General features: G+C 42.0%; 1 protein-coding gene across 2 annotated transcripts in view; it reads left to right on the forward strand.

Moving 5' to 3' along the window:
* The first annotated feature begins 16,632 nt into the window (after nucleotides 1-16,632).
* ago4 (argonaute RISC component 4) overlaps nucleotides 16,633-21,511 on the forward strand; it is a 56,991-nt gene continuing 52,112 nt past the window's right edge. For both annotated transcript variants that reach the window (XM_033045222.1, XM_033045223.1), the window contains exon 1: nucleotides 16,633-16,744. In XM_033045222.1, coding sequence (XP_032901113.1) covers nucleotides 16,726-16,744 — 19 coding nt within the window. In that variant the 5' untranslated portion in view covers nucleotides 16,633-16,725. The remainder of the gene's footprint in view (nucleotides 16,745-21,511) is intronic.

The following is a 21,511-nucleotide window of genomic DNA, read 5'->3' on the forward strand; positions in this document are numbered from 1 at the left end:
CTTCCCCCCACATTAAGAAGTCCATTTCTCCTACAAACGAAAAACAAGACTTACTAAAAACTGGAAAAAAAATGGATTAAACGGATGGCTGCTGGTTAGCAGCTGTTCCCCAAGATGGCTCCTCCTCCTCTAGCCCTTGGGTCAGAGGGCCCTACCGTGCAGCCCCACTATGATCCTACTTCTTGGGTGTCATTTTGTTCATTGGTATCTCTTCTGTGAGAAAAATGATGTTCCCAAGAAATAAAACTCATTTGGACGTCAACCGGAAAGTAAATCCAGAGATTTGTGTGCAGCACTGGAAGCGTGATGATGGGGATGAAGCATTCAAACAGTGTATAAGATAAGATCTGGCATGGATGCTTTCCTGGAAAGCGAGTAGTGAGAAAGATCAAGAGCTTCCAGCTTGGGCTGGATTTGTCTCAGCAACAGGTGAGGTGCCATCAAATGTGACCACAATTGACTACTATCCTGTGATCAATCATCCCATCACAGAATTTAGTACAGTTCAAGAGTGTTTACAAGCTTCTGAAGAAGCAAGTCATGAGGTTGGCGAAGAATATGTCATTACAACATTCGACTTGGGTGTCTGCATGAAGGCATATCGTCTCGTGTGGAGTCATCCTGCAAAGTACAAGAAACACATTGTGTTGATTGGCACATTTCATGTCATTTGTGCATTCTCCAAAATGCTTGGAAAGAAAATGGAAGGATCCGGACTTCAGGATGCCTCATGGAATCGGGACTCATGTCTACTGGTTCTATGAAAGGTGTTATGACAAGAAAGAACTACGACAGAAGTCTGCACTGCCACAAGATGATGGTGGAGTGCTTGGAGAGGCTCCTTCTTGATGAATTCCTGTCTATGGCTGGAAAAGATGCAGTGCTGTCCGGTTTACCAGAGGAAACAAAGGGCATCTTTCAAGAGCTAGTCTGATCGCCAACAAAGCAGGCACTTGCTGAAGTCATGGCAAATGCAGATCTCAACACATTGATGGAGTCATATGAGAGCTTCAAAGATGATGTTCGAAAAGGATCTCTCGGGAAGACTGGTTGTCGTACATGAATTTTGGTTGTCACACATGGATTCTGTGTGGATTGCTCTCTCATTGATTAGGACTGTGAAAGAGAACAACTTTCCGTTGTACTTGCACTGTCTGTTTCTTATGCCCGATCTCTTCTTCACCTTTGGTGGTCACAATTACTCCCGCTATCTGACCTACCTTGCTGTGTTCTTGGCAAACATCGAAGAATCACATCCCGGTGCCCTGGCTTTCCTCGAAAGAGGTGTCATCAATGTCGCTAGGTCGTTCATACCAGGAAACCGATGTGCTGTTGACAAAACGATTGAGGAGACGTTCATGAAGCATGGCAAATCTCGAGATGGTGGTAGTGGTGTTGGACTCTCTGGCATCTTGGAGAATCAGTGCTTATCAGAAATGGGTTCGAACTTCAACAGAAAGGGCACACTTTCTCTCTGCAACTCTCAGCCTTGCAGACATGACTTCTGATACCAATCGCGGAAACAAACGCAGAGATCAACAACCAACTGAGATAAGGAAAAGTGATGCATGTGTAAAGAAAGCCATCAAAGCCGTAAAGAGCTCCCTGAATCCTTTTGACGTAGATGACAAGACTGGGTTGTATGTACTCTCTTCTGGTGCACGTGTTCCGGTTGAAGTTGAGAAAGATGTCATAAAGGTACTTACCACAGGGAAAGAACAGAAAGAGAAGATCATCAGCGAGCGACTTGAGAAAAAGACAGCATTCTCCGAAACCATCAAGAACCTGAAACTCAAAACCATGGCAGAAACAAAGAAAAGAGTGAAGAAAACATCTGAACGAAAGGTTATAGAGTACAGGTGCACAACCTTTTATCTGAAGATCCAAATAACGAAAACCTACGAATAGCGGACGTTTTTTCGGTCCATGAAGAAAGGTCCTTGAAAACGTTCACCGAGGGCGGCCCGCAGAGGTGACAGCGGAACCTCCGGTCGGTCCTCGAAGAAAGGGGAACTAAATCCCCATTCATAAAAGAGAAGGTGAGGGTATATTGCGCGGGAGGGTTAATAATTGACAATATGCTGCTGCCTGCCCGCTGAGTTAAAAAGTTCCCACGGTAGACTCACGATACACAGTGTATCGTGAGTCTTGCGTGGGAACTTTTAAACTCAGCGGGCAGGCAGCAGCAGATGGTCGCTCCCTTCAGTTTCACCCCACCTACACCCCTCTGCTTCCCGGCCATGTGTGTGACCCCTTCCCTCCCCTCTCCAGCTCCCCGCCCATTGCACCGGCGCGGGGGCTTTGCACTGTCTTCATGTCGGCGATGCCAGCAGGTCAGTGCCAGTCACCGGAGACGTCAGGACCAACGGAACACCGACCCCCAGGCCCACTGCAAGCACGGAGATCCCAGAGACCCACAGCCAGCAGCAGCCCAGCCCCGTTCCAACTCCAGAGGAAAACTGCAAACTGGCCGGAGACGTCAGGACCACCAGAAGCCGTTCCCCGATGGGCCGAGGAACTGCCGGGATCAAGGCGCAAACTCGCGACCTTGCGGATATGAGCCAAGCACTCTACCACTGAGCCAGCCATTAAAATCTACGCTAAAAAATTTCCATTCCGAAGGCCGACAAATTCCGAATTACGAAAAGTGTCTGGTCCCAAGGCTTTCGGATAAAAGGTTGTGCACCTGTACAAGCAACAAGGAGATATTGCTTTTCAACTGATGGTCAAAGCACAAAGTTCTGGCAGTCAACTCAATCTACAGGAGATTATGAAGTACTCTCTGACCCCTGCACCATATTCCAGACAACTTCTTTGCAAAGACTAATAAATCCAAGGGCCTACACTACCTATTGAAAGATGTAGACAACTCACAACTTCCTGCCAGTAACAAGACATTGATAGTGGAAGATGGCAATGCTGCATTCTACTATCTCAAAGAGAATCCTGCAAACTTCAAGGAGATTGGCATCAAAATCTTCAATGCATTGTCATCTAATTATGTAGTCTTCAGTACCGATATGTACAAACCAGATTCAGTGAAGTCAAGTGAACAGACACGGCGTGGGTGTGTGGAGAAGAGAATAATCAAAGGAGGAAAGACCAAAAAAACCAAGAGATTGGAAGCAGTTCTTGATCAATGATGAGACCAAGAAACAGCTCATTGAACTTCTTCTTGATGTGTGGAGTGAGCATGACAGGGCTACATGGAAGGAAGGTGATCTTCATTAAGGAAGGAGAGGCCACGCTTCTTACTTCTCAAAATGGGAAAGAGACACTGCAGTTTGAGATTCAATCCCTGATGTCAAACCAAGAAGAAACAGACTCGCGAGTCATCCTATACTGCAACTATGGCAAAGAGCAAGGATATGACCATGTACAAAAGCCCAGATAGCGATATCTTTTTCATATTGCTTCACTATGCAAACAGCATTCAAGACACCACCGTGTTCTTTGACACAGGGAGAGGCAAAAGGCAAAGGCTAATAGATGTCACCCATTTTGCAAAGCAGTCCTACTCAGAATACTGCTCAGCATTACTTGAACTACATGCGTTCTCAGGTTGTGACTCAACAAGTGCATTCAAAGGAATCGGCAAACTCAAGCCAATCAAACTGTGAAACCTCTGGCAGAGCTTGGTGATTTTCATGGAGTTGAAGATGATATAGTCCTAATTTAGTGGATTTTTTATGTATCTTTACTAAGAAAGACTCAATTGCAAGTACCAAATTCACATACCCCAAGAAAGAGGGCAAAGTGTGAAAAAACACAATTTTGACATATATTGAAATAAAGGTTAAAAGAACATAGTCCAAATGAGTTTTTTTTCTTGGGAACATCATTTTTTCGACAGAAGAGATACCAATGAACAAAATTACACCCAAGAAGTAGGATCATAGAGGGGGTGCACGGTAGGCCCCTCGGGCCCACGGACTAATTGTGGTGAATTCTTAACTGCCAATTTAGATCAGGGTGATTAGGATAAACAATATATAGTAGCATTGTCTGCGCCCATATCCAATGAACAAATAAAGAAAGGATGTTGAAGCTTTAATTTTTAATACTGCATATCTATTGTAGTTTTCGGTTTGAAAGCAATGTCGTATCATATAAACATGCTACAACATTTGAGGTAGCATTTTAAACGTTATTTTAATTAGGTTTAATATGATAAATGCATTTTCGAAAATAACTAATGTAGTAATTGTTATCGAACAAATCAGTGAATTTCCATTACTTCCAACACATTTCATTTTAAGTCCCTAGAATTGCTATAACAGCTCAGAGGTCCCAGATTTGTCTTGAACTTTTTGCATAGGTTCATATAATCAATATTTGTCTATTATGGATCAAATTAGTTGAATTTACTTTTTTGAGTTACAAGATGTTTTATTAATCTTATTAAAAACAGAAAACATTGCAAATAGTCAGAACATTAGGCAGCATCTCTGGAGAAACAGGATTGACATTTCAGGTTGATGACCTTTCATCTGAGTAATTCTGATGATAGGTCATCAAGCTGACCTGTGAATTCTGTTTCTCTCTGCACCATTGCTGCCTGACCAGCTGATTATTGCTAGGAACTTATTTTTATTTAAAGTTTCCAGTACCTGTAGCTTTTGCTTTTCAATGACCATTTTTATTACCATTTTCATGGGTCAGTCCAGGACTAACAAATTTTAGCAAATTGTTTTAGCAAGCAATATGTTTTATGAGATACTAACAAAACACTGTTATCCATTTTCAATATACAGCAAAAAAAAAAACACACGCATACCATTTATCATATGGTTGCAGAAGAGTTACAGTCTAAGGATAAACAATAAACTATGTGGGATTGAGATGAGGAAAAATATCTCCACCTATAGATTAGTTAGTAAACCTGTGGATTTCTCTGCCACAGGAGGCAATTGAAACCAAATCAAAAGATATATTCAAGGAGTTAGATATTGGTCTGAGGGCTAAATATATCAAGTGATATGAAAGTAAAGCAGGAACAAACTACTGAATTTGAGTGGTCAGCTACGATCAAATTGAATGGTGGAACAGGCTCAAACATAGAAACATAGAAACATAGAAAGTAGGTGCGAGAGTAGACCACCAGGTCCGTCGAGCCCGCACCGCCATTCGCTCATGGCTGAACACTAAACAGGCACACTTACCCACAAACAGTAGACACAAGACACAGAACACAAGACACTACCCTCCCCTTTATACCGCTATCACCCCTCTCCACCCCAAAAACCTCGTGATCTCCTGGGGGAGGCAAAAAACCGGATAAAAACCCAGGTCCAATTCGGGAAAAAAATCTGGGAAATTCCTCTCCGACCCCAATCTAGGCGATCGACACTTGTCCAGGAGATCACTCAGGTCTTACTATACTAACCATACCTAGGTCCATATCCCTGCCCTCTCCCCGTAGCCCCTTATCCCCTTGGCAGCTAAAAAACCATCTATTTTAGTCTTAAATATATTTAAAGTTTCTGCTTCCACTGGGTTGCCTGGCCTACTCCAACTTCTGTTTTGTGAGATTCTATATTTATGCATATATGCTCGGATGTATGTATAGTTCTAATTTACAGATTTATGGTGCCATTTAGTTATTTTTTTCAATATCTATGTAATTCACATTTCTCAAAACTGTGTGTGCTTATTTCTAGCATTGAAAGAGAGAGTGGTTGGAAATAAAGAATATCAAAGAATTCAATCTAGAGAAGCTTTTTTGAGAAAAAAGCTACAAAGTGTCAACCATTATTTAAAAAGGTATGTATTACATTTTAATGTTCTAAAAATATATATGAAGATTTGTAAGTAGGTTGTTGTATGGGTACCCGGACGGGACGCCAAAGGAGGAGAAGCCGAAGCCAAGAAGTCGAAGCCAAGATGCCGAACAGACATCACTTCGAAAAGCCGAGATGCCGAACGGACACGACGTCGAAAGGACACAAAGCCGAACAGACATGACGCCGACAAGACACAACGCCAATGGGAAATTACGTCGAACGGACATGAAGTCGAAAAGCTATGACGCCGAATGGACATGAAGCCGAAATAATAAATATGTATGAAACACTTTTTAAAAATCTATACTTGCTGCAAGAATAGTCGTACCTTGTTACATTTTAAAATAGTTAAATTGCAACGGCGAAAAAACGAATACTTAAATTCTGGAAACATACATCTGCCCCTACTCTTAAAATGTGGATTACAAACATGCCTGAGACGCTACATCTTGAAAATATGAGACTTGTCTTAGCAGAAAAAAGAGCAATTTTCGAAGACATGGACACCATTCATTGATTCATTACAAGGATAGTATGGTGCAACCCAATTTTGGAATTAAAACTAATGACGGGTTGGGTGATGGGTGGGGAGAGATACGAAGCAGGTCACTTTTTGTTTTTCTTTCTGTTTTTGTCTTTTTATTTCTCTACGTTTTTCTTATTCCTTTTACTTACTCACTCTTCGGCTACACCAATTTGGTAGTCTAGGGATTCTACTCTTGCACATTCACTTTCTCTCTCTCTTGCTTTTTTTCTATTCTTCGTTCTCATTTTTAGCTAAAAATTAAAATTGAAGCTGTACAATAACTGTATTATGTCATATGCCGCGGTTTATACTTTTGTACACTGCTTCTAATAAATAAAAATGAATTAAAAAAAAAAAAAATAGTTACATTGTTGTGCCTTGTACGTCTCTCGGGACGGTATTGGTCCGACACCTTGTCAGTCATCGACAAAGGTCAGCGATTGGTCCATTAGAGAGTGACTTGGAGACGTTATGTCCATTCGGCGTTATGTCCATTCGGCGTCATGGATTTTCGACAGCATGTCCGTTCGGCGGCTTTTCAACGTCGTCTCCGTTGCATGGCCTACTCCAACTTCTGTTTTGTGAGATTGTATATTCATGCATATATGCTCGGATGTATGTATATTTCTAATTTACAGATTCATGTTCATCTCCGTCGTGTCCGTTCAGCGTCATGTCCGTTCGGCTTCGTGTCCTTTCGGCGTCATGTCCATTCTGTATCTTGGCTTTTCGGCGTGATATACGCTCGGCATCTTGGCTTCGGCTTCTCGTCCTTCGATGTCCTGTATGTATGAAGGTTGTATGAAGCCTGGTAGATCTGACAACTTAATTGAGCAATAGACAGAAGAAGGTTTCAAGGTCAGTTTATTGTCACATGTACCAATTAAGGTACCAGTACAGTGAAATTTGAGTTACCACACAGGAGAAACTACCCAAGTGAAATATGAGGTGCTGTTCCTCCAATTTGCAGTGGGCCTCACTCTGGCCATGGAGGAGGCCCAGGACAGAGAGGGTGGATTCGGAATAGGAGGGGTAGTTGAAGTTCTGAGCCACTGGGAGATCAGGTTAGTTATTGCAAACTGAGCGGAGGTGTTGGGCGAAGCGATCGCCAAGCTTGCGCTTGCTCACCGATGTAGAGCAGTTGACACCTGCAAGATCGGATGCAGTAGATGAGGTTGGAGGAGGTGCAGGTGAACCTGGAAAGACTGCTTGGGTCCATGGATGGAGTCGAGGGGGGAGGTAAAGCGACAAGGATTGTTCGAAGAGGCAGGCATAGCTGGGGCCCATGCGCCTGCCCATAGCTTTGCCTTGGATTTGGAGGAAATGGGAGAAGTCAAAGGAAATGTTTTTGAGGGTAAGGGACCAGAGGAGAGTATTAGTAGATGGGGATTGGTTGGTTCTGTGGTCTACCAGCTCCGCCAAGCGGAGGAGAGTAGTAGTAGACAGGGATTGGTCCTATCCCTGAACTCTATCTCCACTGTATTGAGCCTTAACCCCGAACACTACCTCCGCTACATTTACGACTGCATTGGCGCTACCTCCTGCACCCATGCAGAACTCACTGACTTCATCCATTTCACCACTAACTTCCATCCGGCACTCAAATTCACCTGGATCATTTCCGACATCTCCCTACCATCTCTAGACCTCACCATCTCCATCGCAGGTAACTATTGACCAACATCTACTACAAACCCACTGACTCCCATGGCTATCTGGACTACACTTCTTCCCACCCTGCTTCCTGTAAGGACTCTATCCCCTACTCCCAATTCCTTTGTCTACGCCGCATCTGCACCCAGGATGAGGTGTTTCAAACCAGGGCATCGGAGATGTTCTCATTCTTTAGGGATGGGGGGTCCCCTCTTCTATTATTGATGAGGCTCTCACCAGGGTCTCTATATCTCACAGCTCTGCTCTCACTCCCCATCCCCTTACTCGTAACAAGGACAGAGACCCTCTTGCCCTCACCTTCCACCCGACCAGCCGTTGCATACAACATATAATCCTCTGACATTTGCACCACCTCCAACGGGATCCGATTACTGGCCACATCTTCCCATCTCCTCCCCTTTCTGCAGAGACCGTAACTCCCTGGTCAATTCGTCTCTTCCCACCCAAACCACCCGCTTCCCTGGTACTTTCCCTTGCAACCGCAGGAAATGCTACACTTCTTTAACCATCTACAATAATTTTTGATGGTTAAAATATTTCAATTTTGATCATTTATCTTGTTTTGTCCTTACTTTGTAGTAAGGGGTCAGAAAGTAAAATTGTAAATCAACAACGACAAACAGAAGAGAATCTAGATTTCACTGAAAATACAACTATCTAAGAAGCAACCAATTCAAATTAGCTCCAGCAAGAAGGTAATCACATTTATAATTTTCCTTAATCAATCCTTATTAGTTGTCTTGGTTTCTTAGATCAAAATATTGTCATAGAGGCATTGTTAATTTAGGGCTTAATGTGTGTTTTGTTGCCTCGCTTTGAATCATGCTTGATCTTGAGAATTGGGTGCTTTTTATTAGAATCCTACTTTGCTAAAATTCTTTGAATTATTTGTGAGGGTGATCCTCCTTATGCATCAATCTTTGCCTAAATACATCTCATACCATAATCTTGAACTGAATATTTAAGGATGTTTTCTGTGTTTCTAAAGCAACTTCACAGAAATATACCTTTGCTTTTATTTTAAATCACATTTTCTAATCTGTTTTAACAAACAGAATTCTTATTTCTTTGTAATTTAAGAATATGAGCAGACAAATAATATGAATTTTATTTTTCAATTTTCTTCTCAGTGAATTCATTACAAAAAAAACCGGTAAACTCCGTATATTAAACAATATAGTTAAATATTATAATATAATATTATAAATAATATAAATATATTATAAATATTATAGTTCCTTGTTGGCTCTCTAACATAATTTTCGACATCTCCTGGTTGGCTGCCACCTGCCCCTGGAGAATACATTTTTTTCAATATGCTCCCGAGAATATCTTTCCCAACACATTAATATATCCAAGGCAAGACAGCACATTGGCATTCTCAAAATAAGTGGCATTGAACAATTATTGTCAATGCTATTAGAAATAATTAATATTTATGTATTTACAGTGTATGGGCATTGATGCCGAAGGTCTGCATTTATGCGCCATCTTTAAAAGCATGTTAAACTAAGTGTCTTTCAAGTATATATCAGAAACCATTTACAATTCAACCACATTGTTGTGGGTCTAGACATCCTTCGGGCCAGACCATATACGATTTCCTTCTCTGAAATTGTGAACCAAATGGGTTTTATCATAATTTTGTGGTTTTGTGTTATCATTACCCATGGTAGTTTTTATCCTTGATTATTTACTGAACTCTTTGTCTTTAAATTTTGCGATAGCTTCATATCATCTGGCATTTTCATGCACATCCCATTTTCTTAATCCTTTTGGGTTTCACTTTATTTTTCCCTCCTTCCACCCCACGTTGAACGTACTTCTGGCCACTTTATTCTTTGCAAATCACCTTTTCTCCTCATTTTATACTAAACATCTGCACAAAATCTTTCTATTGGAGTTTCATGTGTTTTATTCTAGATCAGTATCAATTTGTTTCCCATGACCATCTACAAAGAATGTTTTATTTTGTATTTTGTAAATACATAATCGCTATTTCTCTAGAGATCAAATGTCTTGTTAGAAAATTAAACTTTATTTCCAACTTTTAGTTTTTCCACAGTTTGAGTATTTAAGAATAAATTTGTTACAATCGATGAAAATGAACAGATGTACTGAAAGAAAATCACTTTCTTTTAGAATATCTCCGAAAACAATACAAATTTCTGTCAACAATGTAAGAACTATAAGATACACAAAACAAACCTATATAGCAACATCTTTGTCCTCAGTTTCAGTTTAAAAAAATAGATTAAACATTATGCAACCGCAAGCTCAAATTCCTAAGATATGTACCCACAAACAATGCTGACAACAAAACAGATTTACCTTAAATTCTGCATGGTTCAGTTTACACTGCATTGATCAATCCCCTTATTTTAATAGGTATCATATTTTAAGATGAACTTATTTGTCCTCATTAAAAAAAAATCTGCAGTGAAAGAAGAATAAGGGAGCCAATCATGTTAAATGATGTAGGACTACAAATTTGTCTTTGTGCCTTGAATCAGCCACCATTGTAATTTCCTCTCAATAACTTGTTCCATTGTCCTCAGTGGCATCAAGAATTAGAAGGGGAGTACTGTGGGAAGTTGGTGGTTCAAGTAACCAAAAGTGGATTCCAATCCTTTACAGTATAACAATCGACACCGCGCTATTAGAAAATGCACAGGGCATTTTAAATATTTTGCCGATTGTGTTTTTCCTATCAACAGCAGTCGTAATATCATCAGAACTGCTATGTGCAGAGGCAGCCTCTCAGTAGGATGGATAGATACTGAGCAGCCACTCAGTAACATGTTGATGTTTCGTCTGTTAAGGCAATGTATTCTCATCTACAGGATACACCTTCGGTATACACTGAACTGTGCCATAGGTTCAAGCATAAAGAATCAAATCCTAAGTAACAGAAGACTGTAACATAAATGTATTATCGCATCTTGTTTGTTTGATCATTGTCTATGTATGAAAAAAAATAATTCTGTGATTATCAATTATCAATACAATTGTACTGATTTCTTAAATCTTGTCCTAAGTTAACTAAGTATTCATATTCTGGAGGTTTCTTACAATTCAGAGAGGTTCCCAGAATTTGGTAAACCTTTTATTATTTGGTTAATTATTAAATGTTCTGTTTTCAATTGCCTTTATCATTATTATAGTAAATAAATAAAACAAAATCTTGCAATAGTATGTTGTCACTTAGTTCCTTTATATATCAGTAACTTATTTTGAAAATGACTGAATACAGCAACATGTTCGTTAGGCATTCAGTATACTAAGGACTTACTAATAATCTACCGTAATGAAACTTAAAACAAATTAAGCATTGAATTTGGTAAACCTTTTATTATTTGGTTAATTATTAAATGTTCTGTTTTCAATTGCCTTTATCATTATTATAGTAAATAAATAAAACAAAATCTTGCAATAGTATGTTGTCACTTAATTCCTTTATATATCAGTAACTTATTTTGAAAATGACTGAATACAGCAACATGTTCGTTAGGCATTCAGTATACTAAGGACTTACTAATAATCTACCGTAATGAAACTTAAAACAAATTAAGCATTGATTCTGTACCATGACAAATAAAATGCACAAAAGCTTTAGTAATTGTAGCTATTTTAGGATTGAAACCAAATTGTATTTACAGTTGCAGAAAACTGATAAATTATATAGTTATAAATCTGAACCCAAAATGGTTTCATTAAAAAAAACAAAGAACACATATTACACTTCACTAGCTTTAAGTCACCTTATTGTAAATAGAATAGGTATTAAGGGTAAACAAATTCATAAACAATTATGTAGCACTTTGACGTCCAGCCATACGAATTCTATCTGATGTTGATATGCGTTTACTTTTCAGTCGTGTGGACTGAAAACTTACTCAGATTCTAAATGTTGTTAAACTGAGTTATTTTGCCAGTCTAATTCAAGAAAACTTGATTCAAACCATTGCTGTTAAAATCGATTATTTATTCTGACTGCGCTAGATAATTCTTTAAACCTTCCAACACAGAGCTGGAAGCTCCAGGACAGGTCTAAAGCTACTGACTTTGGTACAAACTTAACACATTATATAGGTATTAGACAATTATGGTACAGAGATGTGGCAAACTATTAACCAATCGTTATGGTTTACCATACATTAGCTTATTTGCATTAACCAATCAACTAAGTCCTTTCCAGTGACTGACAACATGTGTAGTCACGTGATTTTCTCTTTTCTGGCCTCTTTACAACCCTTGCTCCCTCTGTGGTTTTCTTTATCCTCTTCGCTCAAAATCATTTTATTTCAATGAAGTAAAACCACAGAAATATAAAATTAATTCTCAGAGACCACCTCTCAGAATATAAATTACACTTCATACAGCAATCACACAATACATACACACAAAACATATATTTTCACTTTTGGAAAAGAAAGTTATTTCTAAAACTTCAAATTTAAACAAAGTCTAATACTTACAATCCTAATTAAAACACAATACACTTCACAAATAATTTCCATAGTTAAAATACAGTTACTTATGGATTAAATATGAGTTTTGCCCCATTCTTACAAGGTGGTAAAGACTTAAGTTACTTCTAATAACACAATTCCCAACTCCAACCACACAAAGGCCACTAATTGTCACACTTGATAAATTATAATTGCTTCTTACCAAGCTCGGGTCTAGTTTCATTCTGAATTACAACCTCCCCCTTCAATCTCTGGTCGAAAGGAATGTAAGGCCTCCTCGCTAATAGCATTTCACACAGCAAAGATTATCAAAACAGAGTTACTTTCTCAGTTCTCTATAAACATAAGAAATCACCCTTATACAAAGGTCACACAACCATCACCTATGCCTTATCTCTTATCTCAATATCAATACATTTAAACAGTTCAAGCCAGATCACAGACTATTATCTAGCCTTGTTGTCTAAGACACAATATAGACAACCATAATTCCTCTTTATGACACACCAGAGCTCAAAGATGTGTCACAAATAAAGGACAAATGGTGCCTATGTCCTGGGAAGAGACCCCATTAACAACCTATACTCTAAACACCAAACTAAACCAAATACAACTTCTGACAGCGTTATAGCTGCTTCAAAGCAAGCAAAGCTATGCCTATTCAGATCAACATTTCCATGTTACCATAAGCCATCTGTTCTCCATGTGTGTGTGCTCTTTGCACTTTACTTCTTTGTGGAGACATGTATTTCTGAAACCCCCAACTCCAAGCCCTTCTCTTGCAACTTAACATAAGTTCCTCACACGAAAGTTATTATATGAGCAATTCTATTATATTATATTTCCTCAATGTCAGATATGGCATTTTCAAATTATTATGTTCAGCCTTAAAGATAATATATACATTGAGTCAGCATTTCAATTTCAAGATTCAAGAGAGTTTATTGTCATGTGTCCCAGATAGGACAATGAAATTCTTACTTTGCTTCAGCACAACAGAATATAGTAGGGATGATTACAGAACAGATCAGTGTGTCCATATCTATATTACTAAAAGTCTGTTCTTGACCGGTTTTGGCCATCTGTGCTGCGATTTCCGAGAGAACGCCGCCACCTACGGCCGTCATTTTTGGCCACCTTGCTCAGAGCTCCCCTCCGCCATATGTGTGCCGAGGATTTGTGTGTCGATGAAAAATGACAGAGATATTAATGTTTTTACAAAATTCCCCATTCTCTCTGCTGCCCCTGCTGGCGGCAGGGGGAAGGGACTATAAAACCAGGAAGTGGTGTGCCTCATAGTCTCTTCAAGATGGAGGAAGGCAGAAGGTCACGTTTCTCTGAGCTGTGAATAACACTGAACACATGGCTACACAAATGTAAGTGTTCTACAATACTTGCAGAATGTGTCTTTTTTGCTTCTAAAATGTTTTTTTAGGTTCTCCCCACCTTTCCTCCCCCTCTCCTCTCCCCCCCCCCTCTCCTCTCCCCCCCCCTCTCCTCCCGCTCTCTCCTCTCCCCCCTCTCCACTCCCCCCCCTCCTCCCCCCCACCCTCTCCTCCCCCCCACCCTCTCCTCCCCCTCTCCTCTCCCCCCCTCTCCTCTCCCCCCCTCTCCTCTCTCCTCTCCCCCCCTCCTCTCCTCCCCTCTCCTCTCCCCCCTCTCCCCCCCCTCCTCTCCCCCCTCTCCTCCACCTCTCCTCACCCCCTCTCCTCACCCCCCCTCCTCTTCCCCCTCTCCTCCCACCCCTCCTCACCCCCGCTCTCCCCCCTCTCTCTCCCCTCTTTTTCTCCCCCCCTCTGTCTCTGTCTCTCTCTCTGTCTCTGCCCCTTCTCTCTCTGCCCTCACTCTCTAACCCCGCCCCCCCCCCCCCCTCTCTAGATGTGACTGCAAGTTGGGGGCTATGCATCAGTAGATAGGGTGTTTATGGGGTAAAAGGAGCAAATTAATAACATTAATATAATATCAAGGGGGGTAATTAGCGTGAGTGCGGGGGGGGGGGGGATAGTTAATGTGTGTGACGCTGCATGCCGCCTCCCCCCCCACAACCGCACGTTGGGGGAACAGACCCAACGGGTCTGCACTTGGTCTAGTATCATAGAAACATAGAAAATAGGTGCAGGAGTAGGCCATTCGGCCCTTCGAGCCTGCACCGCCATTCAATATGATCATGGCTGATCATCCAACTCAGTATCCTGTACCTGCCTTCTCTCCATACCCCCTGATCCCTTTAGCCACAAGGGCCACATCTAACTCCCTCTTAAATATAGCCAATGAACTGGCCTCAACTACCTTCTGCGGGAGAGAATTCCACAGATTCACCACTCTGTGTGAAAAAAGTTTTCCTCATCTCGGTCCTAAAAGATTTCCCCTTTATCCTTAAACTGTGACCCCTTGTTCTGGACTTCCCCAACATCGGGAACAATCTTCCTGCATCTAGCCTGTCCAACCCCTTAAGAATTTTGTACGTTTCTATAAGATCCCCCCTCAATCTTCTAAATTCTAGCGAGTACAAACCGAGTCTATCCAGTCTTTCTTCATATGAAAGTCCTGACATCCCAGGAATCAGTCTGGTGAACCTTCTCTGTACTCCCTCTATGGCAAGAATGTCTTTCCTCAGATTAGGAGACCAAAACTGTACGCAATACTCCAGGTGTGGTCTCACCAAGACCCTGTACAACTGCAGTAGAACCTCCCTGCTCCTATACTCAAATCCTTTTGCTATGAATGCTAACATACCATTCGCCTTCTTCACTGCCTGCTGCACCTGCATGCCTACTTTTAATGACTGGTGTACCATGACACCCAGGTCTCGTTGCATCTCCCCCTTTCCTAATCGGCCACCATTCAGATAATAATCTACTTTCCTGTTTTTGCCACCAAAGTGGATAACCTCACATTTATCCACATTATTCTGCATCTGCCATGCATTTGCCCACTCACCCAGCCTATCCAAGTCACCTTGCAGCCTCCTAGCATCCTCCTCACAGCTAACACTGCCCCCCAGCTCCGTGTCATCGTATCATTATATAAATATATACACACACGAATAAAGAAACAGATAAGGTGCAAATAAACAGGTAATGGTCTATTAATGTTCAGATTTTTGTTTCATTTGAGTTTAATAGCCTAATGGCTGTGGGGAAGTAGCTATTTCTGAACCTGGACGTTGCAATCTTCAGGCTCCTGTACCTTCTATGTGAAGGTAGCAGGGAGATGAGTGTGTGGCCAGAATGGTGTGGGTCCTTGATGATGCTGCCAGCCTTTTTGAGGCAGCGATTGCGATAGATCTCTTCGATGGTAGGGAGGTCAGAGCCGATGATGGACTGGGCAGTGTTTACTACTTTTTGTAGTCTTTTCCGTTCCTGGGCGCTCAGGTTGCCGAACCAAGCCACGATGCAACCAGTCAGCATGCTCTCTACTGTGCACCTGTAGAAGTTAGAGAGAGTCCTCCTTGACATAACGACTCTCCGTAATCTTCTCAGGAAGTAGAGGCGCTGATGTGCTTTCTTTATAATTGCATCAATGTTCTCGTACTAGGAGAGATCTTCAGAAATATGCACGCCCCGGAGTTTGAAGCTCTTGACCCTCTCTACCATCAACCCATTGATATAAACGGGACTGTGGGTTCCCAACCTATCCCTTCCAAAGTCCACAATCAGTTCCTTGGTTTTGCTGGTGTTGAAGGACAGGTTATTGTGCTGGCACCATATGGTCAGTCGGTCGATCTCTCTTCTATACTCTGACTCGTCCCTATCAGTGATATACATCCCACAACAGTGGTGTCGTCAGCAAACTTGATGATGGAGTTCACACTATGACCGGCTGCGCAGTCATGAGTATAGAGTGAGTACAGCAGCACGCAGCCTTGAGGTACTCCTGTCTGATATTTGTCATTCCAATATTTGTCATTTACCACTTCACCTATCTATCTTTTTGAACTACCTGCTTTACATAAAACAATAAATTACGTTTATATAACAAAAATTCCCAGGCAAGCGTGTAACGGGGGGAATGAATGGGGTACTGCTTGTCCGACCTGAATACACAGCTTGCGTGGCGGAGTTTTTAAGTCGGCAGTTAAATAGAACCCCCGTACGATTGGTCCTTGTAGTCGTGCACGTGCACACGCGCGCACGGTTTAAAGCTCCCTCGTCCGCGCATGCGTGTTCCGGCAGTGGATATTCGGGCACATGCGCATTGGAGTTCTGTCTGAAGCGTTGTTTGGTGGGGAGTCGGGTTCGACACTAATCGGGAATCGACAGCGGCGGGAATGGAGCCAATTGCGCCAGGTAGGGACTGGAGTCGTGGAGGTTCGGGGTCATTTTGAAGATGATCGGTAGTACAAAAGCAGAGGCGGTGATAGTAGCGGCAGCGAGGAGTGGTTTGGGCCCGTGAATGCGAGCGCCGCCTCGGCCCAGTTCACGGCCACGCACAACTGGTACCGGGGTATCAGAGGAAAGGAAAGCCGTTCACGTTGTAATCGAGGGCAATACCAAACCGGCGAAGGTGGACTATTTATTTCTGCTGAATGTAACTGGCTTGTCCGGGGATTGAGACGTGCCACGTTTTCCCCGACGGGGTGAAGGCCCTTTTAATCCCGTTGCCTGACGGACACGCACCTGAAACGTGTTTGTAAACAAGCGAGCGGGCAGAGAACTGGGGGATGGGGTGGCAAAGAAAGTAGGCGAAAAAGCAGCGGGTCTGAGTATGTGGCCGCTACATACGGTTGTAATTCCTTTCCGCGTAGCCTGGTGGAGGGAGAAGTAATCGGCGACGTGAGCTGGGTAGAAGGATGGAATCGTGGGGTGATTGGTTTGTTGGAGTTGGAGGAAGGCGACAGTCCACATTAACGAATAAGCACGAAGACTGACATCGCACAGTGGGAATTGGTAATAATCTAACTGTCTCTTTACCCGGACAGCGATTCTTTAACATAGCAAGCCGTATGTTTATAGAGTTACCGAGTTGAATAGTTAAGTGGTGTGGGAACTTTAGTGGTTATTTAGAAGAACGCAACATCCGCCTCCAGTAGTCTTGTGTAAAGGAACAAGTGGAGGCGGCTCAACCTTCGAACTTATGTAAATTGTTGTACTTGAGTTACGATCGCAGCGTGTTCAATTTCAGAAGTGAATAGCGACACAAATGTATATTATAAAAGAGTAATTCTATAGGAATGAGATCAGGCAATATTCTGATGTGTTGATTCTACTATCATAAACTGCTACCAAACAAGGGACTCCATAAAGATTGAACGAAGTCCAGACGAGGACATGGTTTTGCGGAAATAGGCTTTCATTAAAAAAAACATCTGTAACATTGGGGAATGAAGATGAATATTTTCCCCGGGACACCAGTCCTGCATAACTTTTTCTATGTATAATTAGAATACGAAAGGCATTATTTTCAACCTCTCCCTACTGTCACGTGCTTTACCATCGCCACTCGTGCCTTTCTCATCTCCAGCTATTGATTCAGTTTGAGCAGCGATGTCCTTTTGATTATCTGTTTTAGCTATGTTTTATATCTTTGATCTACAAATTTAATTAGGCCTATTTTTACTCCTCTACATTGCATACCCTTATCTGAAGTTTGCTGTTGTCTTTTTCTTTTTGTGTTGAATCTTGTAATCATCGAAGAGTCAAGTTTTATTGTCATATGTCCCGCAATAGAACATTGTATATATAGAAAAAGCAAACAAACAATAATAGTGCAAAGACAAAAATAATCCCCCCCCCCCCAAGTCTATGTAGTTGTCTATGTCTGAAGAAGGGTCTTGATCCGAAACGTCACCCTTTCCTTCTCTCCAGACTCCAGCATTTTGTGTCGCCTTCGATTTAAACTAGCATCTATGTAGTTCAGAGCATATTTGGAGGTTGTCGTATTTAATAGCCTGATGGTTGTTGGGAAGAAAATGCTCCTGATCCTGGACGTAGGTTGAAATGTGAGTGTGGCCTGGGTGGTGTGGGCCTCTGATGCTGGCTGCCTTTTTGAGGCAGCGACTCCTGCAGATCCTTCGAAGGTGGAAGGTCAGTACCCATGATCAACTGGGCAGTGTTAACCATTTTTTTGCAATCTTCGTTCCTGAGTAACCGAACCAGGCTGTGATGCAACCAGTCAAAATGCTCTCTACCATGCGATAATTGACTCTCTCTTCCACCGTTCCATCGATGAATACAGATTTGTGGATGCTCACCCTTCCTCTTCTAAAGTCAACAATTCCTTGGTTTTACTGGTGTTGAGAGCATGGTTGTTCTGGCATCATTTGGTCAGTCATTTGATCTCCCTCCTATATTCAGACTCGTCACATTCCATTGTGTCGTCAAATTTGAAGATGGAGTTGGAAAAGTGTCCGGCTACACAGTCATGGGTGCAGAGTGTGTAGAGCAGGGTGCTGAGCATACAGTCCTGAGGTGCTCCTTTGCTGATGGTTTTTGAAAAGGAGGAAAACTGCTTTATACATACTGAATGTGTTCTGTTAATGAGGATCCAGTTACAGAGGAATGCGTGGAGACACAGTTCTGTGAGCTTGGCAACCAGTTTGGTGGGCCAAACATATGTGTGTTTATTGTCCAAGTGTGGAAAGCCAGCGAGATCGCATCCTCCGCTAACCTGTTGTGACGGTAGTCAAATTGTAGTGGCTACTTCCTCTCCCTCTCTGATTTTGTGGGTTTTTAGGTGGCTAAAGAGGCTATTGTGGGAACCACAGGCCTGTCTACGATAGGCCATTTCTCCACTTTTAGCAATCATATTGGGTTTCTAGGATTTGATTGGGATGTTCTGCTTTTTGAGGCTCAGCAACTTGCTGACAGCTTTGATGCATGGGATCTTCAATGCGGTGAGTCATCTATCTCTTAAATGTCCAAGGCCCTACTCCACTAGAAGCCGAGTAAAGATGTAAGCTTATCAGAGATGGGCATTCAACTCTTGCTGGAAGCAGCACTTCAAAGACCACCTCAACTTCAATGCTGTCCTGTTGAGTGTCCTTGACTCCATACTACAGTAATCTAAACAAACCAGCCTAATGCCACTGCACTGAGATGAACATAAACTTAAAGCTAATAAAACTTTAGTGATGGACAATAATTCTCCCAACATCCTGTATCGTCGTTACATCCACAATCTTTTTTTGACTATATCTGGAAAGAGAATGACGAAGCAGGGGACTACAGGGATACCTTGACCATCTTCAGCAGCCTACCACGCAGAACCTTGTCAAATGCCTTGCTGAAATCCATATATCCATCTACAGTTCTGCCTTCATCAACCTTTTTGGTCACATCTTCAGAAAATGTCAATCAGTTTTGTGAGACATGATTTCCCCATGAAGCGGTTGTCTTTTGAATAGAGCAAAACACAAAGTGTTGGAGTAACTCAGTGGATCAGGCAGCATCTCTGAAGGGAATGGATAATATCTGTATGTAATTATTCTAATGCCTCACCCTAAACCTGTCATCTCCACTATCATCCTTGTTGCACTCGACATCCCACCTCAGACAGACATCAAGCTAGCACTTGGGGAATTGAGTATCGTGATCAACAAGCAAAAAACAGGCATACCATTGAAGTATCTACCAAATTACCATTAACTTATCACCTTCAGCATCAGAGGGTAGACCACACACGCAACCACTGCAGTACCACCATCAGGAAAGCCTAATGCTCTATCCCTCTCTTGCACTTTTGAAAATGTAACCATGCGGCTGTGCTGTTTCTTCCTACCCACAGCAGAGATTGAAGAGTGGCAGTGGTAAAGAGGACTATAAATTGCTGGTCAGGGGAGGAAGTGGAAAGGTTAAGGGACTGCTTTGAATCAGTGGACTAGGCCATGTTCAAGGATTAATTAGCAGACCTAAATGAGTGAGTGAATATACCACAGTTGTTACCGATTTCATAAAGAAATAAAGGGATGAGTGTGTACCTACAAAAACATTCTGTGTCTTTCCCATCCAGAAGCCCTGGATGAACTAGGAGATTCATAATCCTGAATTGATATGGATTACATCATACTGAAGACCAAGTATGACATCCTAAAGGCCAAGAGCGCAAAGAGATAATTTCAGACTAACCTGGGGTTTAAGATGAAATTTGATAGCTATGGCAGAGCTTGCAAATTATCGCTTCCTACAAGGTGAAACAAGATATTATAAGTATCAGAGAACCATTACTTCTGGATCATCTCAACATCTTATGCACGCTTTGAAATGGAGTCAATAATGTACCAACACGAGGCCCCACGGCCCTTCATTACACTGTCTCTAGAGCCCACATCTGAGCATCCTTCAAGAGGGTGAATCCACAAAAAGTGTCCATTCCAGTGCTAAAGATCAGTCTGAACCAACTGGCTGGAGTATTGAAGGACATCTGCAATCTCTCTCCAGCCTTTTTAGGTTACCACCTGTTTCAAAGGAGGAATTGGACATATCAATGCCAAAGAAGAGCACAGTGACTTGCCTCAATGACTGCCGATGAAGTACTTCGAGGGGTTGATTATGGCGTGAATCAATTCCTGCTTCAGAAATGAACATGAACCTGAACATGTCAATTGCATTTATCTCACTGGATTCTGGGTGACAAGAACATGTACAGCAGGCTGTTGTTCAACTACAGCTTAGCATTCAGTGCCATTATTCCCTCCAAATTCATCACCAAGCTCTGAAACCTGGACCCTTGTATGTCCGTTTGCAACTGGATCATTGACATCCTCATCGGCAGACCTCGAACAGTGTATATCTCCTCCTCGCTGACAATAAACATAGATGCACCTCAAGACTGAGTGCTTTGCCACCTGCTTTGCTTTCTTTACATTCATGGCTTGTTGCTAAGCACAGCTCCAATGCCATCTATAAGTTTGCCAATGATACCACTGTTGTTGGCCAAATCGTGGGTGGTGATGAGTCGGTGTTCAGGGGTGAGAGAGAACACCTGGTTGAATGGTGATGCAGCAACAACCTCTTGTATCTTTACTTAAAATTTTAGAGATTCGGCAATACCCTGACAGACTTCTCCAGATCCACTGTAGAAGATATCTTGACTGGTTGCATCATGACCTGTAGGAC

Source organism: Amblyraja radiata, chromosome 27, assembly GCF_010909765.2.
Source record: "Amblyraja radiata isolate CabotCenter1 chromosome 27, sAmbRad1.1.pri, whole genome shotgun sequence".
Lineage (NCBI taxonomy): Eukaryota > Metazoa > Chordata > Chondrichthyes > Rajiformes > Rajidae > Amblyraja > Amblyraja radiata.